At 50.3% G+C, this 26,648-nt stretch overlaps 10 protein-coding genes across 11 annotated transcripts; 6 read left to right on the top strand and 4 right to left on the bottom strand.

Moving 5' to 3' along the window:
• The first annotated feature begins 1,415 nt into the window (after nt 1-1,415).
• On the top strand, nt 1,416-4,265 carry TrAtP1_003184 (uncharacterized protein). 2 transcript variants are annotated; one of them, XM_066111779.1, is made up of 4 exons: nt 1,416-1,960; nt 2,035-2,880; nt 2,955-3,123; nt 3,179-4,265. In XM_066111779.1, the coding sequence occupies exons 1-4, from the start codon at nt 1,873-1,875 to the stop codon at nt 3,618-3,620; spliced, it is 1,545 nt and encodes a 514-aa protein (XP_065967858.1). In that variant the 5' UTR covers nt 1,416-1,872; the 3' UTR covers nt 3,621-4,265. The 2 variants fall into 2 exon arrangements, with proteins under 2 accessions (XP_065967858.1, XP_065967859.1); XM_066111780.1 differs by having other exon boundaries at nt 1,416-2,880.
• A 471-nt stretch (nt 4,266-4,736) lies between these two features.
• TrAtP1_003183 (uncharacterized protein) lies at nt 4,737-5,777 on the bottom strand. The gene is made up of 3 exons (XM_014087735.2): nt 5,399-5,777; nt 5,173-5,296; nt 4,737-5,090 (listed from the first exon to the last, which is right to left on the bottom strand). Exons 1-3 carry the CDS (start codon nt 5,615-5,617, stop codon nt 4,768-4,770), a joined length of 666 nt encoding a protein of 221 aa, XP_013943210.1. The 5' UTR covers nt 5,618-5,777; the 3' UTR covers nt 4,737-4,767.
• Nucleotides 5,778-6,036: 259 nt separating this feature from the next.
• On the top strand, nt 6,037-6,535 carry TrAtP1_003182 (uncharacterized protein; the record flags this gene model as incomplete). The annotated part of the gene is made up of 4 exons (XM_014087734.2): nt 6,037-6,046; nt 6,113-6,118; nt 6,190-6,291; nt 6,360-6,535. 4 exons carry the CDS (start codon nt 6,037-6,039, stop codon nt 6,533-6,535), a joined length of 294 nt encoding a protein of 97 aa, XP_013943209.2.
• A 750-nt stretch (nt 6,536-7,285) lies between these two features.
• Nucleotides 7,286-10,945, bottom strand: TrAtP1_003181 (uncharacterized protein; the record flags this gene model as incomplete). Its single annotated transcript, XM_066111778.1, has 1 exon — nt 7,286-10,945. The coding sequence occupies one exon, from the start codon at nt 10,943-10,945 to the stop codon at nt 8,174-8,176; it is 2,772 nt and encodes a 923-aa protein (XP_065967857.1). The 3' UTR covers nt 7,286-8,173.
• Nucleotides 10,946-11,180: 235 nt separating this feature from the next.
• Nucleotides 11,181-11,720, top strand: TrAtP1_003180 (uncharacterized protein; the record flags this gene model as incomplete). Its single annotated transcript, XM_066111777.1, has 1 exon — nt 11,181-11,720. One exon carries the CDS (start codon nt 11,181-11,183, stop codon nt 11,718-11,720), a length of 540 nt encoding a protein of 179 aa, XP_065967856.1.
• A 1,946-nt stretch (nt 11,721-13,666) lies between these two features.
• On the bottom strand, nt 13,667-15,653 carry TrAtP1_003179 (uncharacterized protein; the record flags this gene model as incomplete). The annotated part of the gene is made up of 4 exons (XM_014087732.2): nt 13,667-13,757; nt 13,827-15,248; nt 15,304-15,555; nt 15,616-15,653. 4 exons carry the CDS (start codon nt 15,651-15,653, stop codon nt 13,667-13,669), a joined length of 1,803 nt encoding a protein of 600 aa, XP_013943207.1.
• Nucleotides 15,654-16,502: 849 nt separating this feature from the next.
• On the top strand, nt 16,503-16,727 carry TrAtP1_003178 (uncharacterized protein; the record flags this gene model as incomplete). Its single annotated transcript, XM_066111776.1, has 1 exon — nt 16,503-16,727. One exon carries the CDS (start codon nt 16,503-16,505, stop codon nt 16,725-16,727), a length of 225 nt encoding a protein of 74 aa, XP_065967855.1.
• TrAtP1_003177 (uncharacterized protein) lies at nt 16,728-17,626 on the top strand (the record flags this gene model as incomplete). The annotated part of the gene is made up of 3 exons (XM_014087731.2): nt 16,728-16,738; nt 16,804-17,480; nt 17,532-17,626. 3 exons carry the CDS (start codon nt 16,728-16,730, stop codon nt 17,624-17,626), a joined length of 783 nt encoding a protein of 260 aa, XP_013943206.2.
• Nucleotides 17,627-17,720: 94 nt separating this feature from the next.
• TrAtP1_003176 (uncharacterized protein) lies at nt 17,721-19,985 on the bottom strand. The gene is made up of 2 exons (XM_014087730.2): nt 18,818-19,985; nt 17,721-18,743 (listed from the first exon to the last, which is right to left on the bottom strand). The coding sequence occupies exons 1-2, from the start codon at nt 18,840-18,842 to the stop codon at nt 17,761-17,763; spliced, it is 1,008 nt and encodes a 335-aa protein (XP_013943205.1). The 5' UTR covers nt 18,843-19,985; the 3' UTR covers nt 17,721-17,760.
• A 4,051-nt stretch (nt 19,986-24,036) lies between these two features.
• On the top strand, nt 24,037-25,629 carry TrAtP1_003175 (uncharacterized protein). The gene is made up of 3 exons (XM_014088211.2): nt 24,037-24,428; nt 24,490-24,572; nt 24,632-25,629. Exons 1-3 carry the CDS (start codon nt 24,264-24,266, stop codon nt 24,984-24,986), a joined length of 603 nt encoding a protein of 200 aa, XP_013943686.2. The 5' UTR covers nt 24,037-24,263; the 3' UTR covers nt 24,987-25,629.
• Nucleotides 25,630-26,648: the final 1,019 nt, after the last annotated feature.

The following is a 26,648-nucleotide window of genomic DNA, read 5'->3' as shown; positions in this document are numbered from 1 at the left end:
ACCTACGCAGCAAGTCATGACTGGTGCAGGTGTTGGGCCGCCTGTTGCTAAGGACTAGCGTTCCTCTATATCTCTTGAAGACTTGATGGCTGGCGCAGGTGTTGAGCTGCCTGTTGTTGAGGATCAGAATTCCTCTATTCTTGAAGAATTATTCATGACTGGCGCAGGTGTTGTGCTGCCCGCTGCCAAGGATCAGAGTGCCTCTGTATCTATTGAAGAATACATGACCAACCCGATTTATGCTCCGTCATTGCGCACAACATCGCGTCCCCAAGCACCAGAACTACCACCACTACCGGTTTTCCGCCCACCTCGATCACCACATCTACCACGGCGGTCACTTTAGCCTTCCACTGCTATATACCGTGGCTTGACGTTTATTTTTAGAGTGCGACTGCGTACCAAATTCCGAGTATGACGCGCATGGAACCTCTCGATGAACGGCTTCGTCGACTGTTCCGATAACCTATGACATACGCACGCGGGTCACTGACAAACGGCACTCACGTGTTACACATTTCTGCCCTGTATAATTATACCATGTTAAAGATGCGAATGAATCAGCGGAGGAGGCATTCGCCTTTGGTATGGGTTTCGGGGCTATTCATTTTCTCTTTCTCTTTTTTTTTCTTTTTTTGAAGACTTGCCTTTTCTTTCCTTACTATTCCTTATTATTCCTTGTTTATTTTGGTCCTTCCCGCACCATATGTGGGTGTTGGCAGTGCCTTGACCATTTCCGGGGCTGTTCCCACCCCGGCTTTTTCCTTTCATATATCTCTCTTCACCGGTATTACTTTACAATGTACGTAAATAGTGGCAAGGCAAGGTATACACACATCAAAAGGTGTTGGGATTGGACGGGGCTTGGTTTTACTTTGAAGGCGTTTGGGTGAATCTATGTACTCTCAAAGGGGGGCGAGATACTTGGTGTTTGACGGTTTGAATTTTAGGTATTTTTGTAGCTTAGAAAAAAACGGAAGCTACATGATTGCCTAGCGAGTTGATATGAGGTAGACCAGTGGGAGAACGTTTGAAAATGGAATAAGTGCATCGCATTAATATTGTTGATTGTTGCTCCTCGTGAATCCAGAGTTTACTCTCGGAGAGAACGCTGTGGTTGTATAGGAATATATTTGCAATTGCCACGTTGGATGAAGTTTTTTGACGCAATCTAGTATTATGTAATAGCCATGCTGGATTAAGTGAATATATGGTAACGTCTGAAACTAGTATCTTGGCGTTTACTCCGGCGTTAAGCTATCCACGTTCCCACGATAGCTCTCTGTTGGAGTTGGGACGTTCAAGCTTTAGCGCAGCCGAATGTCTCTGGCTCAGTTGCTCAGCTAAAGCTCCTGCAGCCAGCCAATCAGCCGCCGCCATGATGAGACCGAGGGGGTGGGGTAGTGTCTGTCCGAAACAGGACTAGCGCCAGCCTTGGAAAAGCGTCCTCTCGCATGCTCCTAAAAGTAAACACTGCCAATGCAAAAGAAAGAACACTTTGGCGGTCTCTACGAGCACAGTTTCCATCTTCGTCCGGCAAAGACGGAGCAGCGCATACGCAGCATCGATACAGGCTGGATCCTCCCGGACTGGGCATTATTTAGGCGGGGAAATTCAGCAGCGATTGCGCCGCAGGTGGATGCGGTGGACGAACGAGCGAAACACGCGCGCAGGCATTTGACGCGACAAGGCTGAATAAAAAACCCCAATCTTCTACCGCCTCATCAGCACACGCGACACTTTTGAACCTCTCTCGACGGCGACAGGATTTTTTGTGCTGCCGTATTTGGGGCGCAGAAACCTGCAATTCGCGACGGCAGCCTGTCAATCTCTCATGCGATCCACCAAGAGGAGCTTCCGAAGAAGCCATCCATGACGACTCTCATTACCACCATTCGACAGCCGCTGGAACTTCTTAGCATGAACGACCAGCCAGCGCGCCGATCAAAGCGCCAGCCGGGTTTGTTGGACCCTTATCATTAGAAGGAGAAAGCGGGGGAGGAAGAGAGGAAGAAATGCTGACTAGACGAGCAGCCGCCGAATACGAACAGGACGACGACTTTCAATTTGTGCGGAAATCTAAAAAGGCGAAAACCACCGAAGAGCCGCCAGAGCCGGTAGCTCTCCCTGTACGGAAATCGGGAAGAGGGAGGCCACCATCGGCAGCGACTGTCGCGGCGAAAAATCGGTCGGCGAGAGCGTCAACCCGTGATGATGATGAGGACGTGGAGCTGATCGCGGCGCAAAAGGCTCCGAAGGCGACAACAACGGCAAAGAAGGCGCCCTCACGACGAAAAGCGTCGTCCAATGACGCGATCCAGGATGAACCGCCTGCAAAAGTATCGAAAAGAGGGACGAGGAAAAGCTCGCGATTATCAAGCGACGATGCAGCACCGGAAGAGCAGCAGCAAGCGCCTCCTCCGCCACGGGCAAATGGCTCATCGAGCAGCCAGAGCCGTGGCAAAAAGACGGCAAAATCAAAAGCACCGCCCCCACCAGTAATACAGGAGGAAGAGCTTGAGGAGGACGCTTCGATAGTGGACTCACCTGTGCACGAGACGTCGACTGAGCCAACTAAAATTAAGCTACCAATGAGCGACACGCCAATAATCAACCGCAATAAAGAAATGCGCAAAAAGGGGGGGACCGGCGGCAGCCGCAGAAGCAGTCTGGGATCTCGTGGACGGAGAGCAAGCTCATTGATTGAGAGCGGGCAGACAGCGATTCCCCATCGCGAAGTCAGCACTGCTGCGTTTTACAAGCATATCGAGGCGGATTTGCTGGAGCCGCGGCGGATGAAGCAGCTGTTGATATGGTGTGGCGAGCGGGCACTGTCAGCTAAGCCGCGGGGGACCCTGAACTCTGGTGCAGTTCTTGGAGGTGAGGATTTCTCGTCATTGAATGGGATAAGTTGTTGAGAGCGCCCTTCTTGCTAACCAAGATTCTTATTCCAGCTCGAGCGATCCAAGATCAGCTACTTAAAGATTTTTCGTCAAGATCAGAGTTTTCAGATTGGTTCAATAGAGAAGAGAAGGTGCCCAAAGCACCAGTCATACTAAGACCGAATCCTAGAAACATTGAGCTAGACGAGAAGCTGGCTACTTTAGAAGCAAAAGTGAAGAGGCAAGTCATTAGGTATGCATTGGGTTATATAGGACTATAAGCTAACTTAACCCAGATTGCAAGAAGAAAAGAAAGCGTGGTTAGCCATACGGAAACCGGTGCCTGACCAGCCACCTCTATTCACACCACAGGAAAAAGAAGCAGAGACAATAACGTTGCCCGATTTCGACTTATTAGACCCCGATGAAGGTCAAATCAGAGGCTTCCTCGTCGACGAAACCAATACTTTTGCCAGCATACGATCACAAACGCAAGCACGATTACGGCACATCCAATCGTCCCTCGAATTCGAAGTCGATCAATTAACAGACAGCGTACATAAGCTGGAACAGCGAGTCAAGGTAGCGGGCAAGGAAGCCGACAGAGTACTGAGCCTAAGTTCCGTGAGATTACGAGAGCGGGAGGAGAGGGAGAAAAAGAGCGCGGGGACCAAAGATATGCCAATCATGATGGTATTGAGGAGTTTGAGCAGCATACTGCCGGAAGGAGGGGGGTGATGTGGTTTGAAGGAAAGTCTGAAAACAAAAGAGGAAGAAGGTGGAAAGAAAATCTAATTATATTTTCTTTATTCCTTCTTCTTCTCGGCTGCTCATGAAATGCCCGCCTTTTTGCTCATGATACCCTCGATCCCACCTACCTACATTTTCCCCAAGTTCCTTGTAAGAGGGGGCTGCAGCGTGGACTCTTTTTATTTTCGTTTCTATTGCATTATTTATTTTTAACGAGACATACTGATGATGAGACGAGACGAGACGGCGAGGCGCTCGGTTTTGATTTGATACATTTTCCGGCCTCTTTTTTTTTTCTACTTTCCAACCATGTCTCTTTTCTTTTCTTTTCTTTTTTTCTCTCGTTTGGCGGACTGGGTTAGGTTGATTGGTTGGTTGGTTGCTTTTGATTGGGAGGAGGAAGGCTAGTTTAATTAAATCCCTTGGTTTCATTTTTTTTTTGCGTGCTAGACTGGCGGGCGGGCTCTATCTTTTATTTTTCCTCTTTTAGATGAGAAAGGGAAAGTTATATATACCAATTTGATTGGGAAAAAGGGAGAGGCGGATGGGATGGGGCTTAGCTGGGAGGGAGGTAGAGGAGGACACAATGATAGCATGAAATGGAAATGAGAGGCAGAAGAGAAGAGAAATAGGAAGAAAGTGCCATTTATCTTTTCTTTTTTCGTAGAAAAAGAGAAATTGGCAGTGACTTTGACTTGAATTTGTCCTCTCTAAATGTTTTGCAGTTTGTGATTTTGTAACTAAGTGATACAGAGGACACTGAGCAAAATTGAGCCGCGGGAGTGCGTTGACAGGATCATATATGTGAATTTAAATTTTTCTTTATTAAATTGGAAAAACAAAAAACAGGTTCCCCTCTTTTTCCCCTGTGTTTTTTTTTTTAAACAAATCTTCATCTCGATGGTTCATACATCATGATATTGCAAACGCTAGCGCCTACCACCATCCTCATGTACCCCCTTTTCTCCCATGTTTGATTCCTATACGCCACATAGAGGCAAGCCGTGTAATAACGACGCTCCAAAGCGTTTGTCTCGCAATAAAAGCCCCCCCTTCCATTTCTCCTCTTACTGCTTCTTTTCCCCCCTTCCGTCTAAAACCCCCCACCAAAGCTTGTTTCGATGCATGACCCGCCCTAGATCAAGTGCTTTGAGCGGAAGTACGCCCTCAGGTACATAATCTGCCACGCCCACAGGATGACCAGCAGCCAGGTGGTGCCGACGCCGAACCACTTGACGCGGTTGTTTGTGCTCTCGTTTGTGTCGCGCAGCTTCTGCTCGCGCGAGCGGAGGAACTCCATCTCGCGGACAATCTCGCCGGTCAGCTCCTCGATGCGGCGCAGCTCGGCCTCGACGGGCTTGAGCTTCTCGGTGGCCTGGATGGCGGACCAGTCCTTTGCGTCGGCGCCAATGTCGATGTCGAGCTCGACGACGCGGAGGTTCTGTCGGGGTTTGGTGTCTGGAGAGAAATGTGTTAGCGGATGATTGAAGTAGATATCGTCGAAAGATGGTGGAGAAAAAAGGGAGATGGGACAACGTACTGCCACTGAAGAGGTTCTCGAAGCAGACGTCAAAGGCGGCGTCGGCGTGGGAGGTGAAGACGATTCGGGACTCGCCCGCAACGTCCTTGGCTCGGCCGTATTCGTTGCCAATGGCATCACGAACCTAGTAATAATAATGTTAGTGAAGCCCAATCAATCAATCAATCCCCTTTTGCGCTGCCCCTCCTCTCCTCGAATCAAGAATCGGATATTCGGATGGACATACATGAATGTTGACCAGCATGCCGTCTCCCTTGTAGCCGTCCACCGTCGACGTCACCACCACCAGCGTGTCGCTGCCCACAAAGTTGCGGATGCATCTCTCCTTCTTGAGGCTCTCGCCGCCGGGGTGGGCGAGCAGGTCGAACTTGAGGGCGTTGGCGGCGCTGACGAGCAGCAGCAGGCCGCTGAGCCAGCGCATGGGCGAGAGGGCCTTGAGCGCCATTGGCCGGTTTTTTTTTTATTTTCCTTTTTTGTAATTTGAATTCGATATTCGCTTTTGGGGATGGGAAAATAGAATTTCAGTCGTCGAGTCCAATCAGAGGGCGGAATTGGGGGGACAGAACAAGCATGTGTTCTAAAAGTATAAGCCAAGCCCGCAAAAAGGTAAAGGTGTCGCGTTCGGCCAGAGCTTGCTGGTGGTGTGGCTTGACTTGGTGCACTGACAGGGGGAGGGGGCGAGGGGGGGGGGGCCAATCAGAGGAGGCCATTTAGTTTGGCATCACGTGTGGGGCGGCAGCAGCCTCGTCGACTTTTTGGATGTCGCAGCCTCGGCGCCAACGCCTGTTTCTGTTGATACAAAGAGCCATCACTCTTCAACCGTTTCTTGACACATCTTGTTCTTGTTTGCGAAATCTAGCCACCATGCCCAAGTGTAAGCGCCAACGCATCCCTCGCCCCCAGTTGATTGACCCGAAACTAACGTAATCTGATCATATAGTCTTCTGTAAGCTGCCGAAACCGACGCGCTCAGGCTCATGTCACCTCACCTGTTTCCAACTAACCACGGCTTCAAAGGCGATTACTGCGATGTCTACCTCACGCACGACTCCATGTCAGTGCGCAAGGCACACAACAGCGGCCGAAACCACCTGCGCAACGTCGTAGACTACTATCAGCGTTCGTTCAACCGTCACCGTCCTCCCTCCTTTCTTCTCGCCGCCGACTAACCCTTCATCCTCGTCTAGAAATCGGCCACGAAAAGGCCCAGTCCGTCATCGACTCCATCACCTCTTCCTACGCCGCCGAGGGCCAGGCCCACGCGAACCCGATGCTTCTTCAGAACCAGCCCGGCCACGCATTCCCGCCGTTTGGGTTCCCCGGCGGTAAGCTATGCGATGGCAATCCTATCCTCTCCCCTTAGATTCTCTTTCTTCGCCGCTCTACTCCGAATCTATAAAGATGTGGCTGAGGAGTCTATGATGCGCAATAGAAGCTAACGCTGCTTGATTCCTAGGTGTCCCTCCGCCCTTCCCAGGCATACCTGGAGCTCCCCTCGGACAGTTCCCTCAAGGTCTCCCGCGTACGTTCTACCCCCCCCCTTGATATTCAAAAACCTCTCGCCACGTCAATTTCTAACTACCCAGACTTACAGCTCCCCCCTGGTGGTCGCGGCATGCCTCCTTTCCCTCCCGGCCCCAACGGAATGCCCCCGATGCCTCCCAACGGCCTCCCATTTCCTCCTCCGGGCGGCCTTCCCTTCCCTCCTCCGGGTGCTCCCGGCGCATCTGGTCTCCCCCCCGCCAAACTTCCCCGGCATGCCTGCGCCGGGACAGCACGCGTTCCCTCCTCCCGGAGGCTTGCCACCGCCTGGGTTTCCCGCTGGCGGACCTCCTGCTCCTGGACAGGACAGGCGGTGATGAATTAGGGCTAGGAATCCTATATATCCATGTATGATATGAAATCACGGGTAATAACTGGCGCTTGGGTGTTTTGCGTTTTCTGGGACTTTTTTATGTCTTGCTTTTTTATAAAAGCATATCAACTGGTTTAAATAGATTGAAGATGGGGAGCCATCAAGATACATGATATCGACCTAGTAGATTGATCCAATATACATGCACAGCTGAATAACCATGGAAATCAGGCAACCGTTTTTACTCTCAACTCTTTCCATTTATACAGAAAATACATCTCATTCCATTCATTCGTTCTAAGTCTCGAAAACGTACATAATGCATACAAAATAACGTTATTCCGCCAACCAAAGAAAAAGGGCGGAAAAGTGAAAAAAAAAAAAAAAAAAAAAAAAAAAAAAAAAAAGAGCATCGCATTAATCAAATCTCTCGCCACCCTTTTCTTCTATAATACAGCTAAGCCGCAGCAACGAAAAAAAAGGAGAAAGGGCGGAAAAGCAGAAAGTAAAGTATAGAAATCAAATATCGGGGCATTTCACTCATTCCTAGCTCGTGTCATATTCTTAGAGAGAAGAAGAAAGAGAAAAAAGCAATACATAGCCAGCCACCAAAGCCCCCCCCCCTAAATTCTTTGCAAATTTCGTGTGTTTTTTTTCATGCAAGACACGTAATATGGCCAGCAACATAGCAAAAGGAAAGATGAAGAAAATTAAATCTCAAAAAGCGCAGCCCTGTACTACCAGGCAGATGGCACTTTGATAAGAGCAAATTAAAAAGGGTGGAGTTGAAGCTTGAATAGAAAGAAATCACTCCGTAATTGTTGTTGTCCACTTAGGGAAGCGGAAATAGAAATGAGGACGAGTTTGTGAGAATTCATCCTTCAGTCATCGAATCATCATGTCGTTGCCAAGAAAGAGAAATAGAACAAGAGAAAAAGAAATCGTAACGCAATATGCCGGCATTCTACCCACGATATCCTCTGCATATCATAAAGGAAATTCGTTCATCTTTTGTCATCAATCTTGCTCGCATTGCATATAAAAAAAGAAAAGAAAAGAAAAGAAAAAGATAGCAGCGAAAAGCAAAGGCATTTGTTCCATGAAACGCTTCGGAATCGTCGAGTGGTGACATCTTGAACCACCTAGTTAGCGTCTGATGACTTCGCCAACACCGTCTCGGACTACTTTCGGTCCGCTAATCATCTGTCTGAGTCTCTGTGATCGTTTCTCGCGCCTTCTCTCGCTTATCTTGTGGGGTATATTCTGAATATCTTCCAATTTGCCCCCAATAGAAAATCGCCGTGTACTGCTTCGGCCAGCGTTGCTGTTTCGCCAGAAGCGTGTACGAGGTTCTCCGTTCACAGTATATCTCTCGTTTCCGCTTTGGCCCTGACGTTGCTTCAAAGATCCAATACTGATGCGGCGTACGATTCGCAGATTTCCGCTGGAAGTTCGTCGAATTGTCCGACGCTGGGGTCCATACACGTCATCAACGTGATACTCTCGTGATGGCAGAATTGCAAATGTCTGCTTCACCTTTTGGCTGAAGCTCCTTGTCCGTCTTCGCGGACGGTTATCCACCGGGGGGTATCGATAGACTTCATCATCGCGCTCATAGTGGTCATCGTAATCGTCATTTTCGTAGCCGTCATCATCCATAGGCTCGGAGTCTGTGTCACTAATCCATTGCGGGCGCCAATTCGGATGAAGCTTGTCCTCCTCGGTCGGCTTATCATTGTCTTTATAAAGAGAAATGTCGCTATCGTCGCGGTTTCTGCGCGACATGGAAAATGTCCTCGCAAGAAAGCCTCCTCTCGAGCTTGGCACATAGGCTATCGAATGACGACGTCGGCTGAGCGCTCTTCTGACGATAGAAGGCCGCCGGGGAGGTTTTTCTTTCAGCGATTCAAAGTAATTTCCTTGAAGGATTAGTCGTTCAGCCGCAGGTGTCATTCCCGACGGCGTAGCGGGAATAAAATTGATCGCAGGCGGGTATTCAGGTGGCTGTTTTGGTGGTTGAGGCGGAGCTCGCGGGTTGCGCAAAGGAGAGTCCACCTCGAGTGATGAGAATCTTTTCCGAGGAGGAGTGACAGGTATCATCTCTTCAGAGTTCGCCATTAGTATAGGCGGACTGGACATCCGTTTCGCTATTAGAATCTCTGATGGTCGATTTGAATGGTCAACCATGAGGACCGATGAGTTTTGATGGGGAAACATGTGAACAGCAAGAGCTTCTGACAGCTCTGGAGCTGTTGCGCACGTCTCCATGGACGCAACCGAGAACGGCGTGTTTCGCAGTGGAATCCTTTTTACAGATAACACGTCGTCGTGTTGGCTGAAGCCAAGGTGGTCAAAGGTCTCTTCCCTTGACAAATCTTTCATTTCCGGAGATGTAGGGGTCAATGGGTCTATCGAAGGCGTGCTAGGGCAGATAATGTGCACTTCCTGGCTCAAATGGCGGTCGGACTGTTGTTCAATCGAGGTGCAGTGAACTTTGACACTGCTAGTATTGATCGATCCAGCTTTAACCGATTCGGCTTTAATTGATTCGGCTTTAATTGATTCGGCTTTAATTGACCTAGCTTTAATTGATCCAACTCTGGAAACGTTTCGACTGGTCGGGGCAGAGAGCGACGAGGATCGCGCCGGAATCACTGGGGGAAAGTCAATTGTCCTGACAGAGCCATCAGATTCGGAATATGCTCGACTCCGGCGACCAGGTCGCTCAAAGACAGGGCCAGAGCTCCTAGAGGGCGCGGGATCTGGAGCAGGGGCGGAATGAGTGCTCTTTGTGCTCTTTGCCTTGTCCGAATGCCTACTTGACGTCGATCGAAGAGAAGGCTCCTTGCTCCTAGGACCTCTAGAAGATCGTCGGCTGGGCACTATGACTACTGGGATAGCGCCGCTTCGCCAAATCTCCTGTCTCGCACTTCTGCTAGATATAGATCTGTTTGTTGAGTATGTCACTGTCGACACATGGCTCTCGCGATCATAGGTTTCTGGTTTCGAACTCTGTGCAGCTTCTGGAGCTTTCTGAGTCTCATTTGGGTCTGCACTCTTGGCAACCGAGCCCTCATTTTCCCTGTTATCAGTAACATCTCGCAAGGTACTTTGCTTTCGCATATGACGCAGAGCCCTTTGTCTTTTTGGACGTTCATCCACTAAAAGTACTTCGACAACAGTCGACTGGCTAGACGTGCTTAGCGGTCGTGCATTTCGCTTTGCTGTAGCCTCCACCTGTGGGTGAGCCAGCTGGACGGGCTTTTGATCGTCGTGTCTCTTCGAGGATGACGTTACAGGTGCGGCCTCTTGAAGTTGCATTTTGCGCACAGCTTGCGTCGCATCTGTAGGAGCAACGGACACTTTATCCTTGACAACAGGATCCCGATCATGGTGTAGGATTGGACGTGACACTCCCGGCGATCGGCGTTGATGCTGGTGTTTCTGGGGCGTTATCACAGGGGATATGTGGGCATCTTGCGGATGTCCAGCTTCAACAATAGGGTTCTGTGTGCCAACAGATTCAGCTCTTTTGCCTTTTACCTTTGGTGTCTGATCCTCTCCTTCTAGCGCCACATCCTTCGTTGTCATCCTATCTGAAGGAGTCGTCGGCCGTGCCTCATTGGCAACATCAGTCTTATCAGAACGAGTGATGGTGATTTGCGAAGCCGTGGAAACTCTGCGAGGCCAGCCAGCTGGTCTCTCAGCCTCATCTTCTGAAGAAGTCGGTTCCTCGCGAGCGGTGATGAAGGACTCGGCCCTCGACGACGGCCCATTAGTGCTTTCCGAAGCCATACGGCCCCTGACGCTCGGACGCTGCATCTTGGCGACGCTCACGGGATGCGGCGGGGTGACTTCTGGCGTCGGGGGGGCCGCGCTGGTCGGGGGGCGTGGCCGGCGGTCGGTTCGCGACGACATGCGGCAGCCCAACGCTATTCTCTGTGCTCGTCGGACTCGATGGCGTGGCGGACTGGCCGCTGGAGGATGCGTTTGACAGCGCGGGTGGCGTTGGAGGCAGATCGGGTCCGGTGTCTATTCTTCTGAGCTGGTGCTTCAAGGGCTGGGAGCTCATAATGGGGCGAGGCGTTGAGCTTAACACCGGGTGAGGCGTCGAACTTCTGGGCGCCAGCGTGCCGCTAGTTAGGTGAGCGCCATGCGCCTTGCGCCTGGAGCCGTCGTGCGCCTGATCGATAACCGGCCGAGGCAGCACCCGGTGCTTCTTGAACTGGCGCGGTGCCGCAGGCTCAGGCGCAGAGCCGTGGTTTCTTGGGGCTGGCGCCGCCATCATGGCAATAGCGAGGTTGTTGCACGCTTCAAACTAACAGGAGAAGCGCAGGCTGCCACTGGTAGGGTATTCGCGAGCTACGTGGCGGCGGCGAGGTTGAGACAGGGGCTGCTTTGCATGATGGTGGACGAGTGGACGGTGCCTGAGCTCGATGGCTTCATGCAATTGGCGGGTGGTTCCTGTGGTCGAGCGAGATGGAGAGCCAGTCGTTACTGGATGGCGAGCCAGACGAGCAAGACAGTCTCTGCTGGGCACCCAAAAATAGAAAGAAGCACAAAAAAAAATACACAGCCAATCCGAGACGAGGAAGCAAAAGCAAGCAAGCAGAACAAAGCAGCGTCAAGCAAGGCAGTGCGTAAGCAGGATGGAAAACCTGCCAAGTTTGCGTCAAGCGATCCCTGGAGATAATCTGTGCAGCGCCGAGGCAGCGGGTGAGACGCTGATGGGGTGATGATTGGATGTTGGGAGCGAGCGAGCGAGTGAGCGAAAACAGAAAAAGAAAAAGAGATGGCGAAGAGAGGATAGAGAAGAGAGGAAGAGTGGACAGGCGAGAAGACAAATAGCGACTGGTTGGTGAGACAGACGCCTAGCAGCTGCGAGCTCCGAGTGGCCGCCAGCCTTGATCCAAGGCTCGCCCCGAATCGAAATGCGGCAGCAGGGCCTTGAGCAAATCGCCAGGTTCACGATGCAGGGGGTGGCACGGCGACGATCGGCCGATGGGACATGACGGATGCGATTCGTCAGATGTGGAGTGAGGCAGAGGGAAGAAGAGCGAGAGCTGAGCTGGAGAACGAAAAGATGGAATAATATGCAAGAGGCAGAATGGGGAGATGTCCAGGCGGGGCTGGCAGGCAGATCTGCTGTAGGTGCTGTGCCGACTATCTACTGAAGCATCTAACCAGCTGGCCACTTCTTTGTTTCCTTACACTTCATCGCCGTTTAGCCGGACGGCAAAGATCGCTCCAAGCACGAGATAAGTCATAAAAGAGCTGCAGCTATTACATGCTATTTCCAGAATGATACTCGGGCTGAGCGCCACATCTTTCAGTTCAGCAAACGGACCCTGAACTAAAGACGCTAGCTGTCAGGTCCTTGGTGGCATGGATGGGTTGAAAGCATTGATACGGAGATGCTCTTTGTAACATGCACTGTTTCAACAACCAAACGTGAAAGAAGGAAAAGACTGGATTATTGCTCTGTTATGCCACTTGAAGCTTACTATTGGAAATCCCCTCCAACTCGCAGCCTCGTTTCCATCCATCGTGTTTCGCATACATTTAACCCACCTGCTGCTGATGATCACCTGCCGGGTAGCGTTTCATATTGCTGCACCTTGGTAAATGCAAAAACTCACATCATCATTTTTCTTTCCTTCTCGATATAGCCCGCCTTGCTCTAAAACAAAGCTTTACTAGTTTTCCATTCTTTTCCTCGCGTCATGTGCTCATATAGCAGTCAAAGAGAGGCATTTTAACTCAATAGTTGCTCATACCGTCTGGGTCCCGTCCAATACCAAGTGTCACCACCACGCTATCGAGCACCATTTCAACCATCCTATCCGCATCGGCGCGAGCCTAGCATGATTGTGTAACCGAAAATGGTTCCCGTCAGTCGCGCCTAGGTGTATTTCTCTTCCGCAATTACAATTACCATGCTTTACAAAGGTACCAAATCAGCAACAGAGGCCAAAAGTAGGCCCTGTCTCTCGTATATATGGCATTCCCGCTCCCATTCCAGAAATCCTTCCGATAATCACCATTAAGCGAGGTGTACTTGATACGAAGAATACCAAGTAGACAAGCATATTCCTACCGGGTGATACAACGCCACCAGGTGTCCCAAAAAAGCTGGTGGCTGGGGCTACGCCACTCTAGCTTCCCAATGACATACACTCTGCCAAACTCCCATCGAGCTAGTACCGCCCGAGTAAATACATGCTGCAATCCGTCCGGACGTAGTGCTCCCATCAGCTGCCTGTACGCAATGCGCAAAGTCCCCAGCTTCCTTTCTGGGGTCGTGGAGGGGGGGGCATGGCCCATATGGGCTGCCAAATTTCGACAAGCAGCGGCGCATGGCACACTACAGAGTATAAGTCACTCATACAAGTATGCTCTCTACCACAAATGAAGGATACTAGTAGTATCGTATTTATATCTATCCCAGAAGCTGCTGTTCAAGCCGATTTGCACAAGCTAGAGCAACTTTTTTTTTTAGTACATCATTGTGATATCTTCTGTATATTCTTTACAACATAGCGGCCTACAGTAATTGCATCAAGCAAACCCGCCACATTAGTTGAGTGCCTTTTCCAGTTTTGATCCCATCCTTAACCCTTCACTCTACATGTTGAGCGATTAAATGTTGAACTGCTTGATCAACTCTACTAGCTTGTCGCCCTCTGTCTTATAATCCATCAGTGCCGCGCTCAGCACTTGGTATCGCACCCTATAGATTCGTCAGTTCATCGCATCCAGAAAAACAAAAGCATGGTTTTAAAACGGATCGGAAACCCACCTTTGAGTATCGCCAAAGTGGTCTAGCTTGGCTCTGCACCTGAAAGTCAGCTTCTTGCAGTTTACTGCCTCGAAAGCCGCCATAAATTTGGCATCGTCATTCTCTTTGAGTTCCATCAGTTCGTTGGCAGACATGCCCACTATTATCCTGCCGGTGTCATCGAAACAGCTAAGCCACTGGTGACTCGTGTGGTCAGCCACGTTGAGGTTCAAGATGTAGCGATAGTCAGGCCTGTCGTGTGACACATTGCACTTTTCGCAGTGCCATGTGCCATCGGGCATACTTGTGACCTTTTTATTGCACCCCTGCGTGGAGCAAGCAGGATAGCAGAAACTGTCCTGCTTCACAAATACAATGGTAGCCTTGATTGTATAGTATGCCTGGTCGTCTACGCCAAGGTTCTCGTCTTTGACCTGGGAAATTGTCTTGATATCGTCCTTTCGGCCTGTTGCGCCAGCTACACCAGCAAGATTCTGGTGAGTAGCAAAAGTATCAGTTCGACCAGCCGAATCGTACCAGCCCTTGAGGCGATAGGCGTCGGGGATATCAGGGTTGACGGTCATGGTTCCTGACGAGAGGAGACTCAGGCTCTTGCCACCAAAGTCTGATACCTTGGTGCCCTTGAAAGCGACCACTGACTCTGGGTTGGCGTCAAAGCCGTTTGCTGTCTTGCCCCAAATGGTGACACGCACAGAGTAGCCCGTATCATCCACCAAGGTCAATTCACGTTTCTGGAAGGGCCGTCCGTCCTTCTTTGATGTGATTTCGCTGACTTCAGCAACCTCCTTCAACACACCAATCACATCAACGGTGCTGTCCTTTTCCACGCTCTGTAGCTCTTGGATAGAGCAAAAGTTGAACCTTAGCTGGGGCACGTTGGTCTGATCTTCTGCCTTTTCGATGACGGTCTCTCGCTCAAAGGTGAGCTCGTAGTCGTTTGACAGATTGCTGAACTGCTTCTTCGCCAGCGCAACTCGACAGGGGGTAGAGATGTAGTAGACAGAGCCCTCTTGAAGGAGGTCATAGAATGCGTCACACTGGTCGTTGAAGCCAGTAGCCTTGATCTCGCCACTCTCATCAAGAAGGTTGACGCTGAAGAGCTTTCCCTCGCCCGTTGGCTTATGCCATGTCTTGATATCTGATTTGAATGTTACGCGGGCCTTGATTGTCCATTTGTGGGAGAAGGGCGAAAGAGCCTCGATGGGGTAAATGTTAGCACCAGCATGAGTGGCTGACCGTGACGGCGCCGGCTGGTGCTGCTGCATCTGAGGCTTGGTATCCATTTCCTCCTTTTTGGCGCCGTAGAAGTCGTTTCCATCGATCGTGGCATCAGCGGCTTTGGGTTCGTGGACCACCGGGTTACCAATCTTGTCGTGCAGTCCAAGAGACTCGATAACTTCAATCTCCAGAATAATCAGGATGCTATCCATTTTGTCAGAAACAAACACACGGGATTCTTCATCTGGTATCATCTTACTGCTTTCCCTTCAAGATATTCGGTTGGTACTTCTTCACCCGAGCTATGCAACCCCTCTCAAGCTTGCCATCGTGAATGATGTGGTTGGCTGCGGTAGCCAGCATGGTCTGGACGTAATTATTGCCATCGCTCATGACAAGTCGCCATCTGTCGCCGCCTTGGCCCGAGGGCCCCATCTGCTTGATCTGTAGGCATTGCATCACCGGGACGGGAAAGAGCTTCGCCGCCTGGTCGGGATCGTTAAAGATGGCACTGCAGCTGGGTCAGTCGAGAGTGGAATACAAAAAGGGCAAACTCGACAAGTCAACCTACTTGATGCAGCCCCGTGATAATGCTGATTCGGCGTCCATGGTGTGCTGTGATGATGATCTTTGGCCGGCTTTTTCTGATTTGGCAGGTTAAGCTGCGACTCCGAGAATCGTGCACTTTGCTCGAATGCTCTGGCAGACCCGCGACGCGATTCTCTTTACGCGTTGCCTTGGAGCGATTACGTGAGGCGGGGCAGGCTTCAGCTTGTCTCTTCCACGCGTTGAGAGGTCACGTGAGGCGGGGCAGGCGGGGTTGCCACTTTGTTCGGGCTGGTTGCGGAAGTGTCTCATGAGAATTTGGATGGAACAATTCAAGGTGTTGAATATTTTCTAATCATGCAGACATATTCTAATTCTATGGATTATGAATTAACTGATGTAAATAGAGCTGCATCTGGTTTATCCGGCCTGTGTTGTGATATTATGACTGTTTGATGCCTTGCCCACATGTGAAAAACAAGAGTGCTCACTGAGAATTCATGCAGCCAGAATAAAATGAAAGATGGATAGAAACGGCAGTGTTCTGCCTTTCATACTTGCCGTTGATATCAAGCTATCAAAGTCGAAGTAGTCACGGTTTATTTATGCAAGTTTTAGTTACTTATTCTTTCACGGGCCACCACACTATAGCCAAGTACTGAGCCAAGCCAAGCCACTCCCTTGTTGCTACATGAAACCGCACGAGGTATGACGTTCCAACCTAGCCGCCGCAAAGCCTCGTCAGACCCATAGCTTCTATCCAAGACAAACAACACGTCAGCAGCAGTCTTCAAGATAGCATCATCATCGCTCAGTATCGTACTTTTGACTCTTGCTGTATCTATTCAATATTTAGGCGATCTATTGTCTACGCCCCCATCATACCAGGCACTCATACACCCGCCAGCAGCCATGACGGAGCTTGACCTTGCGACAAGGGCGCCAGAGAGCGATGCGCAAGAGGACTCCTCGGTCGATTCGCCGACGCAGTCAAGCCCGATTATGGGCGACCACGAGCACTGTGTAACTGACAGGCCTGCTCGTATGTGTGAATCTCATTTGCAATCTGAAGCCGTCTTTACCTCTGACACAGCACAGCCGCTGGCCAAGGACCAACCGGTGAAATCATCAAGCTGAATGACATCGACGTATGTTTAAGCCGAGATGAGGCTTCCTATAGAAATTCAAGCATCTAATTCCCTGCTGCTCTCAGGTGTATATTTCAAAACCAGCCGACTATCCTCATGCGCCCACCCGCCTTCTTCTCTTTCTCACTGGCGGAACGGGCATCAAGTCCGTCAATAATCAGATCCAGGCCGACAAGTATGCCGCCGAAGGCTTTCTCGTACTCATGCCGGACATGTTTGGTGGTGAAACAGCCCCAGGGGGGGAAAGAGGCTTACGTTGCAGATAATTCGGTGTCCCTCCTGGAGCAAGTGAAGCTAAAGGCCGTGGAGATTGCAAAATCGTTCTTGATCGACATGTGGCTGGCGAGAGTGACCGAGGCCAAAATCATACCGATATTACACAAGGTGATTGAAGCGGCACACGAAGAATATTCTGATGCTATTAAGCATGGCGAGGGCATATATGCCGTAGGATACTGTGTTGGAGGCCGTTATGTCCTTCTTCTCGCCAAGGGAACGCAAGAGGGCGGTAATGACGAGGAATCTGGGATGATGAAAGCTGGGCCTTTTATCAAAGCGGGAGCCTTGGCGCATGCTGCATCGGTGACTCCAGACGACTTCAAAAACCTTCAAGCACCGTTAAGTTTGGTGTGTGTCGAGAACGACGCCTTGTTCACCGATGAGGTCCGAAAGGTAGGTGAAGACCTGATGACGCAGGATAACGTAGAGCACGAGGTTCAAGTGTATCCTGGTGTACCGCATGGTGAGTTGAGCCCCTACATTAATGAGGAATATGTCAGCTGAACAGGAATAGGATTCGCGGTTGCGGGCCAGTATCAGGAATCAAATATTATGGACGCCCAGGTCACGGCATACGAGCAAATGCTGAGATGGTTGAAAGACCATTGATATCACAACTTTCCATTGTTAGCATTGCACATGTTATGATTTCGTCCTCTTTTCCTATGTTTTTTTTTTTCATTCAGCATACTATATGTATTTTATGACGCAGCAGAGGTAATAATACACCTAAATTTCCATGCTTATGCTATCGTGCAGATAATCTTACCCGAGTTTTTAGCATTTTCCATGTGCTCATGTGCCTCTTGGATCTTGTCCCAAGGCAACACCGAGTCAATAAAGATCTTTAGCTTATGTGATTCGAAGTCGGGAATGTACGCCTCCAGCCTGTCTCTCAGCTTGCCCTGGTACTCTTCGTCACGGCTTCGCAGGGTGCTGCCCAAAACACGAAGGCGCTTGTATAAGATGACGCCAATATCCGCATCAGGGGCCTTGCCTCCGCTCATAGTGCCCAGGAGGAGTATGCTGCCGTCCATGGCAGCCACGTTGAGGTTCTTCTGGAAATAATCTCCGCCAATGAAGTCGACAATGTAGTCAACGCCCTTGCCGCCCGTCTTGGCCTTGATCTCGCTAACCCAGTCCTGGGTCTTGTAGTTGAATGCCGCGGTAGCGCCGAGCTCAGAGGTGATGAAGTCAATCTTCTCTTGGCTTCCTGCAGTGGCATAGATCTCAGACGCGCCGGCGGCCTTTGCGAGCTGGATGCCCGCAACCGAAACGCCAGACGCTCCGGCGTGCCAGAGGATGCTCTTGCCCTTGACAAATCCAAGCACCAAGTGCAGCGCCTGGGTCGCCGTGATCCATGCCTCGGGAACGCCAGCGCACTGCTCGTGCGTCAGGCCCTTTGGCTTGTGCAGCAGCATCTTTGTGCTGACGGCGATGTACTCGGCATAGGCGCCTCCGTAGGCCAGGCCAAAGACCTCGTCGCCGACTTTGAAGCCGTTGTGGTCGTCGGAACCAAAGGACTCGATGATGCCGCTGAACTCTACGCCGAGAGTCTTGGGGGCCTGAGGGGGCACGGGGTAGAAGCCGTTGCGCTGGATAATGTCCATGCGGTTGATGCCAAAGGCATGGACCTTGACGATGGCCTGTCTCGCAGCGGGGACGGGCTTGGGAGTGGCATCGTTGATGAAGAGAGCTTCCCGGGGACCTTTTCCGTCCTTGATGTCTATGAGTGTGTCAGTCAATGTATGTTGCTATAGCAGTTATAGACGTCATAGTGCTTAGTTGAGAGACTCATACCAACTGCTCTCATTGTAGCGGCCATTTTTGCACTAATTTCTTATAACAGAATATAAGTTTCCTATTCGCTGATCGAAACTGAATCTTTGATACAGATCGTTACCCCTCAAACAATCCGCAGCCACACATATATATACTATACTATTCCCTATTCTTCAACCATTTTATAAAAATCTTGCGTCACAAGCCCACTTGCATGAGGTATACGGTTCGCTAACCCCAGCCATTAGTAATGCCCCCTAATTTTTAGTGAGGAGAACGAGTAGGATAAAACCCGATGCGCTCCTCTTTGCGGACCTATGCGGGCAATTGTACCGAATGCCGGGCCTTTGTATGGAGTATTCGTCCTATGCCTCGGGAAGTGTGGCCATTGTAGGCATACAATTCTACAACCGAGTCCTTTTTTTAAGAGGCCTGGAGTTGTATAATCAGAGATATTCAGAACATTTATCGAGTCCGAATTCCGACTCCAGATACCATCTACTCCGTGCGTGCATCTAAACTATTTCTCTAGAGCATTCTATCTCGGAGTTCAACAGCTCAACTATTTGGCACAGCTGAGTCAGCTACTCGATAATAACTCCATATTTTGCCTTTAGAGCGGAACGGAAAAAGGCCTACAAGGGAGTGTCCTGTCCCGCTTTAGCAGATTTTTTGCTTGCTCCATGATGCTTTTTTTTTTTTTTTTTTTTTTTTTTGCTATACCGAGGTGAAATTGATGCGTTGAAGCTATTGAGTGGCGACCGGAACGCTGTACCTGCATGGATTCCGTACGCACCACTATAAGGATTCCGTATCCGTGGGAGAAAGCTGTAGAACAATCCGGATCAAAGACTGCTACCTAGTAAATGATTTGAACCCAAGGTGCAATCGCCGACACAATCGCCGATGCTTAGTAGCAGCAGTGCAACAACTTGCGACGACTGCGCATCATGCTAGGACTTTGAAGGGAGCATGTGCTGCGAAACAAAATAAACAAGTAAACATGGTGTCAACTCTTGAACCAATGAGTCAATTCAATATTGGCACAAATCATAAGCTGACAAGAGAGCCGAGTTGACAAGGTTAAACCAGTCATCCGCGCCCTACATGAGGCCGGTCCTTTTCATCTCGGGTTGTCGCAAACCTTTATTTGTTTACTTGGATCCTCATCTGACTCGAAAACTACAAGGAAATAGTGTTATGATTCATTACGGAACTGGCCTTGGACATCAAATGAAACTCGCATGATAATCTCGTCACACAAACATGTGTTTTGATCTGTGAGAAACACAAATGGCCAGCCCCCATAGAAATCCCATACGCGTATCTCTCAGTGAGCCAAATTAGGTTACAATCATTGTGACTCGAGAAGAAACCAACAACCAACTGCTACTGTTTGTTATGAGTACAACACGCCCCAGCGTTTGCCTCCCGCAGTCCGAGACATTGGTCGGAGAGTAACAATGCGACAAACCACATGTACTGTACGCACGTACGGGATTTTTGTAGCTGAGGGATTTAGCCAGCTGATACCGCAGCCGTCGGATCGGAAGCTGCCCGGTTGGCCATCGAGCCCTCGGTGCACTGCTCTGGCGATGGAAGAGAGCATGAATCCATGCAGCCCATCATTACTCGTAGCAAGCTTGATAAGAGTCGAGCCGAATCAGATAGATTGACTGCAGCTACTATCGACCTTCGCGTACTGCTAGCACCAGTAAAAGTTCCCCCATATCAAGTGCTCGCACAGCCACGCTGCTAAGCGCGGACATCGACATCTTATCGGAAAAGCCAAGCTTTTAGCTCCGCGTTAACATGAATGGGCCATCACAGTGGTCTCCCGATAACAGAAAAGTCGACGGCTTCTATCGCGTGCTATGGCAGCACTTGCGAGGTCGGCCAGTTCGGGGAGATGGGGGGAAATTAACCAAATGCGACCATGGAAGCGCGAATCCCAGCAGCGCGTTTCGCGGCCGTCCAGCATGTTCCTGCGATTGAAGCTTTAATCAAACTCTGGAAGGCTATTGGAAGGTGGTGGGTTCAGACGGGCGAATCCAATGCAGGGGCACCCAGTAGTGGCCGCAGAAACTGTAGGGCGTATTACAGCGGATAAGCCGACTTGCCGAGCATGGTTGATTTCAATGTTGAGAGTCAAGCTTTTGAGAGCGCCCGGCTTCCCGCCCACTCGGCCGCATTATATACAGTGTCGGTTGACAATTAACCATATTAATTGCCAATATTATCTATAGTTTTACCGTACTCCAGTTTTTGTACGGGGGAGGGGATTCAGTTGCTGCGGGTAAGAGTTTATACGGATGCTCGTATTGATACCAGGCAGGCAGGCATATGCTCTTTGCTTCTTCATGGAGTTGATTGAAACTCGAATCAAGGACCCAATAAAGGCAAGCCCTCGAAACTTGGAATCGAGCAAGGAGTGTTGCTGTCACATGTAATCTGATTTGAAGAGAAAAAAAAAACTTGCTTCATAATGCTTCGTATCTTGACGGAGTCGGCGCTCGTATACAATTATAGAAATGGCAACTAAAGTTAGCAGGTTGAAGATCCTTCACTCGGAAGCGTCGGTGATCGCCGTCCAGTAAATGCTAATGCCAGCAGCAAACCATGTCCGAAACAGAGTTGAAAGCCAAAGCATAGGGCAGAGAAGAAGTAGGGAAAAGAGCGGTCGATCAGGATCTCTCCTTCTATCGAGATGCATCAGGGGCGCTGCAGGTCAGATGTGGCGCCGGTGATCGTTGCTGCAAGAAGCCAGCGGGCTGCGGAAACGGTCGGGCGGTCGGCGACTTTGCAACGCGCAGCTTGAACCGTCAAAGAGACGGTGAGAAGAGAGAGACGCGTAAGACCGCTGCTCATACGAGCACAGCACAGTTCAATACTGCGACGAGCTGCTCCGTCCCTTGCCTGCGCGCATAAGACACGCATGGACGAGCATGTCTCTCCCCTATTCCGCTGCGCAAGCGAACAGTCTAGTGGGTGGCGACCTGGCCATGGCCGATAAGAAGCTGGAGGACCCAACAATGGCCGAGCAACCCCGGGCGCATAGTGGGTAAACGGGAAATTAGCAGAGGGTCACTCGGGGTGGGCAGCACTGACAGGCAGGGCGCTTCAGTGAAATGGTTCGCTGGCTTTGCAGTGGCCGTCGCTCACCGACGGAGCACAGGGCATCATAGATGTCTCCTAGCGGCAGTGCTACCGGCCACTACAGCTGCTAAAGGGCTCGTGAGAAGTCCAACTGTGGCGACGTGCACAGTACGAGGCTGCCATGACCGATTGCTGGATGCCTGGAAAGTTGGCCCCCAAGCAGCCAGAGTCGCAGGTTGAAAGGCAGAGTGGGTTGTTTTTGCGCAGGGAAAAGCGGTGCCCGGGTTTGCTCCCCGTCCAAGTTGAGACTCGTCGCTTCCAAGGTCTGAGACGGACCACGTGATTTACCTTGGAGACGAGACAAACGGAAAGACGGTTCGTTTCCACATAAACAAAAGCCCCTCGCAATATCAATGCGGCTTGCATTGACAGTGGAAATTTCCAGGTCCGGGTTGTGTTGTGATGAATTGATGGTTGCGGTAGAATTGCTACTGTACAATTGATATTGCCTGTACAAGTAGTCGCTACAGTACTTGGTACAGTTGGCTGTATTATTGGAACTGGGATCAGGCAAGCATCCAGCAACGTGGGCGCGGGAGATGCACATCCTTGTATGCACATCTCCTTTTCCTTCCTTCTCCATCTGGAGGCTTCTGGTGCCACTGCTGCTGCTGCTTGCTGTATTGGGATACGACTTGACACTTTCAAGCATTGCGATGAAGGAATGGGCATTGAATCCCACGAAGCGGAAAGAAGATTAATTGGCTGGTCGGGTACCTACAGAGTATGGCACAGTGATGGATGCTAATCGTAAATGGAAATTCGAGCAATCTCATCTAATATCGCTCGCACAGTCAGGAAGGTGCCAGCGAACCCGCTTGCCAGCTTGCTTGTCGCCGAGGCGTGGGAAAAGTGACAAAAACGTTCTGGTTCCTGCATTAGCGCCAGCGCACCCAGAGCCACTAAGAAAGGCTGATCCGATGAGTGGGTGGGGCCACCGCGGCCAAAACAGGGAAAAAGCCCAAGGGGAAAGAAGATGAAAAAAAAATCAGGAACGGCGCTAGCAGCTGGGCTAGAGGGCAATAGTTGGCAGCAATATCTGGAAAGTTGCAGCAGCAAATTTAAATCCAGTCCCCGTTTGTGATTCATCGATTTCGTCCCATGATCGGCGGCGAGAGACGACGATAATAGCAGGTGGGAACGTGGACGCTGCTAGTATAGTGCTAGAGTAAAGGGGGCCGGCTTGGAACCGGATCACCAGAGGCTGGGCTGCTTGGTTTTTGTATGGAGATGGTGTTGTTTGGCATACTGTAGAAGAGGTCGCGAAACGTGCCCAGCTCCGCATATTATACGAGAAGGAACACAATTAGAAACATGTATACAGATGCCGAAAACGGCCAATCAGTGGAAAACTTGATTGATGCGCAGCGCGTCGTAGGAGCAGTACCAGATACGAAGTTATCTGCAAGTATGGCGGCTCGTATCGGTGATGCGGGATAATGGTTGGGTACTGGTAATCTCTAAAGGTACCTACATATCCAACAGGCCGATAAGCAGCATGATGGATGCAATACGGGCTACTCAAGCATCCAAGACATGCCCTCTTCTGTTGCGGAGAAGACTTGGGAAGTGGAACAAGACAAGACAAGACAAAACAAAACAAAACAAAACAACAGCATAGACTCTGTTGGTTGGCCAGGCACGAGTTGATACCTACTATCCATGTACTATATGCATTTCCATCACATGGCCGCATCTCCTCTCTAATTGCACGTTCAATGTTGTGTCTTCCCTTGCTGTACGGATACAGCATCTCATTTTCGCATCACGTCGTTGGCGCCCGCTAATTCGACAGATTAAAATAACCACGGCAAGCAAAAGAGGCGCCGCCATGCGACCCTTTTTGATTGTGTGGCTTTCCGCCGCTGGAGCTAGCGTTGCTAGGGCCTCCATCCTGTGGCTCCCAGCCCCTGCATGGCCGCATCCACGCTCGTGATGCATCCCCAAGGATGTCTGTCTTGCCTCTGCAGCTGGCCTCATCCACCGTCCCCATCGCGGCCCACTCGCTGCTTGTGCTCTCCTCCCTCCAAGGTGCACCCCTGGCAGCTTCCCCTGGCGGGTTTTTTTTTCTTTCTTGTCCATGCCCCTGTCCACAATGTCTGCCCGCACCGCAGTTTGGTTATAAAGCTCGATGCCTCCAGACGCCCATCTGGGTCTTGATCTCTTTTCCCTTTCCTCACCACACACTCACGCTCGCTAAGCACCTGCAAATACACCTTGACATTTTGTCAATTTCATTCTTTAACCAACAACCTCAGCAAATAATCTTAATCAAGCTCTTCGAGTTTAATTCCTAATCACCGACAAAATGAAGTTCACCGCTGCTGTCGCTCTCGCCGCCGTCGGCGTCTCTGCCGTCTACGTTCCTCCTAGCAACGTCACCGTCGTGACCGAGGTCGTCGACACCTACACCACCTTCTGCCCCTTCGCTACCCAGATCACCCACGGCAGCAAGACCTACACCGTCACTGAGGTATTTACGACCTGAACCGGCTCTGCTCGCCAAAGAAACCGCGGCTAACAAGATGCTCCAGCCCACCACTCTGACCATCACCGACTGCCCTTGCACCATCACCCGCCCGGTCACCACCACCAGCAGCGTTCTCTGCAACACCTGGTAAGCCACATCAACATCTCGGAGTCAAACGAAGCCAGCCACTAACATGTGTCCCATAGCGGTGCTGCTGCTCCTACCGGTGCTGTTCCCACTGGCGGCAACGGTGGCAGCGTCCCCCCCTGCTTTCACCAACAGCACCATCAGCTCCCCCCACCCAGGCTCCTCCTGCCGGTGGCAACGCTGCTCCCACTGGTCCTGCTGGCACCGGTGCCGGTGTCCCCACCGCTCCTCCCGCCATCCCCACCGGCGCTGCCAGCAAGGCCGTCCTCTCCGGAGCCGGCCTGGCCGGTATCGTCGGTCTGGCCGCTTTCGTCCTGTAAATCTTGTAAATTTCGACACACCTCGCCAATATACCGTCTACGATTTCTCGGTTCAATGATTCTTGGAAGTCGTGGGTGCGGCCTCCGTTCATGATTTTGATATAAAGGGAGGGAACAAAAGTGTTGGGGTATTTACTTGTTTGGTTTACGTTCACGGATGGGAAGTGATTGGGTCTTTTTTTGGGATGTATAGAGAAGGGTTCTCTTGGGTTATACGGGACAAATGCAAGCTCGGTGTTCAAGGGAACTCGATTTTTTTGATCGCCCCCACGAGAAGATGCGCTACAATCAACTGTGTGCGGTCGTTTCTCGGGGCCGGAATATAATGTGTCAATTTTTTTCTTCTACAGCAAATTAGGATGGGTTTGCCCTGACCTCCTTTTCGCATTTTCACCCTACTTTGAGACAAAACATCTAAGAAAGAAAAAGACGCCTTTTTTTTCCTGCCTCGGAAAACATTATCGATTCCATTTCTTTTGTCAGATTCTTTTTCAACTTCGTTCCTTGCTGCGATGGTACTCCAGATCGCACGAGGCCCTTTTTCACATACTGGCTGGGCGTGTTTATGGCCTCTTGTCAATATTTATATATATAAGTGTCTGTGAGCTTTGGCTATCGTTTTTGATAGCTAGCAAGCAGGAATAGCATTTACTAAGAGGGCAGTTTTGGCTCGGCATACTTTCTGTGTCCGTCTCTTCTTTTCCCATTTTCACTTGTTTGATGTGGTGAGACTTGAATGTCTGAGACATTGCCGTGATTCTTGTCTTGGACGATAATTCTGCCCACCCACAAGTAAGTAAATGTTATACATCCTTGTAAATTGCCATCGTTCATTTGCTATCTTTGTCTTTCAATGGGCGGTGAAATAGTAATAAAGTGAGCTATAGAAGGAAACCCGTCGAGGACCAAGTGGCTTCGGGCCGTTCCATGCCAAGTGGTTTAACCGTCCGTGTATACGCCGGGGGTTTTTTGAGCTATTGGCTGCGGCTTGCCAGAGTAATACTGGTAGATTTGACGATGAGCATTTAGCTGAGCATTTTGTCTCTTTTGGCTTGCTGTAATTTTGGGGGTTTTTTTTTATTTGAAGGTCAATTCAGCTGGTTGAAGGAAACCTGAAGACGCCAGAATTTAGTTGGCGTTTGGCACTGGAAACGGTCGCGATGTATGCGACTGAGCTACTGTGGGAGAACTACCAGTCACACTATAAAACTACCTACCTGCGATGAGTAAAACATTGTAGTTTCTATCGACTCCTTTGGATAGCTGTAGATCATAACTCCCGGCGTGGGGTTGCCACTACACGGAACTTCCCGTACAATGCTGTCTGCTTTGCCTTGCTGTGTAAGTCTATAGGGTGAGTGAACTACCGTTGGCCTTGCGTCTTCGACTGTCGTCCATGGCCTGCCTGGCCATGGATTGAGGGGGTTTTCAAATTTCTTTGGCATCTTTTATCTTTCCATCTTTGCTTTCATTACCCTCGCTTTGATTCGTGATTCTCTCTGTGTTGACTAGCATTGTGTTGTCAAATTAACTTTTGAATGAGTCGTGCAACGACAGGCATTGCCGAGCTCTGCCGAATAAAGACGCTGAACGGGTACTACCATTAACGCAATGCAGCATGGGCAAATATAGCGCCAAAAAAACGCCGGGCTTTCTTCCAACAACGTGCAAATCAAATCAAATAAACTTCATTAGTCAATCGAAAATCTGGGGTAACGCAGTAGTCGAATAGGCTTTTGCGGGGAGATTTCGGCAA

This window comes from Trichoderma atroviride, chromosome 2, assembly GCF_020647795.1.
Source record: "Trichoderma atroviride chromosome 2, complete sequence".
Lineage (NCBI taxonomy): Eukaryota > Fungi > Ascomycota > Sordariomycetes > Hypocreales > Hypocreaceae > Trichoderma > Trichoderma atroviride.
Note: the sequence above shows the minus strand (reverse complement) of the source record. Positions and strands in the feature narration are given on the sequence as shown.

Bases quoted from the DNA above. Each gene is read 5' to 3' on its own strand.
- TrAtP1_003183 (XM_014087735.2), bottom strand. From the start codon at position 5,617: ATGGCGCTCAAGGCCCTCTCGCCCATGCGCTGGCTCAGCGGCCTGCTG. The intron at 5,297-5,398 runs GTATGTCCATCC...TATTATTACTAG, and splicing joins GCATGCTGGTCAACATTCAT to GTTCGTGATGCCATTGGCAA. The intron at 5,091-5,172 runs GTACGTTGTCCC...ATTTCTCTCCAG, and splicing joins CGAGAACCTCTTCAGTGGCA to ACACCAAACCCCGACAGAAC.
- TrAtP1_003175 (XM_014088211.2), top strand. From the start codon at position 24,264: ATGAAGTTCACCGCTGCTGTCGCTCTCGCCGCCGTCGGCGTCTCTGCC. The intron at 24,429-24,489 runs GTATTTACGACC...AAGATGCTCCAG, and splicing joins AGACCTACACCGTCACTGAG to CCCACCACTCTGACCATCAC. The intron at 24,573-24,631 runs GTAAGCCACATC...TGTGTCCCATAG, and splicing joins AGCGTTCTCTGCAACACCTG to CGGTGCTGCTGCTCCTACCG.
- TrAtP1_003184 (XM_066111779.1), top strand. From the start codon at position 1,873: ATGACGACTCTCATTACCACCATTCGACAGCCGCTGGAACTTCTTAGC. The intron at 2,881-2,954 runs GTGAGGATTTCT...TTCTTATTCCAG, and splicing joins CTCTGGTGCAGTTCTTGGAG to CTCGAGCGATCCAAGATCAG. The intron at 3,124-3,178 runs GCAAGTCATTAG...AACTTAACCCAG, and splicing joins TTAGAAGCAAAAGTGAAGAG to ATTGCAAGAAGAAAAGAAAG.
- TrAtP1_003176 (XM_014087730.2), bottom strand. From the start codon at position 18,842: ATGGCCGCTACAATGAGAGCAGTTG. The intron at 18,744-18,817 runs GTATGAGTCTCT...ACACACTCATAG, and splicing joins CGCTACAATGAGAGCAGTTG to ACATCAAGGACGGAAAAGGT.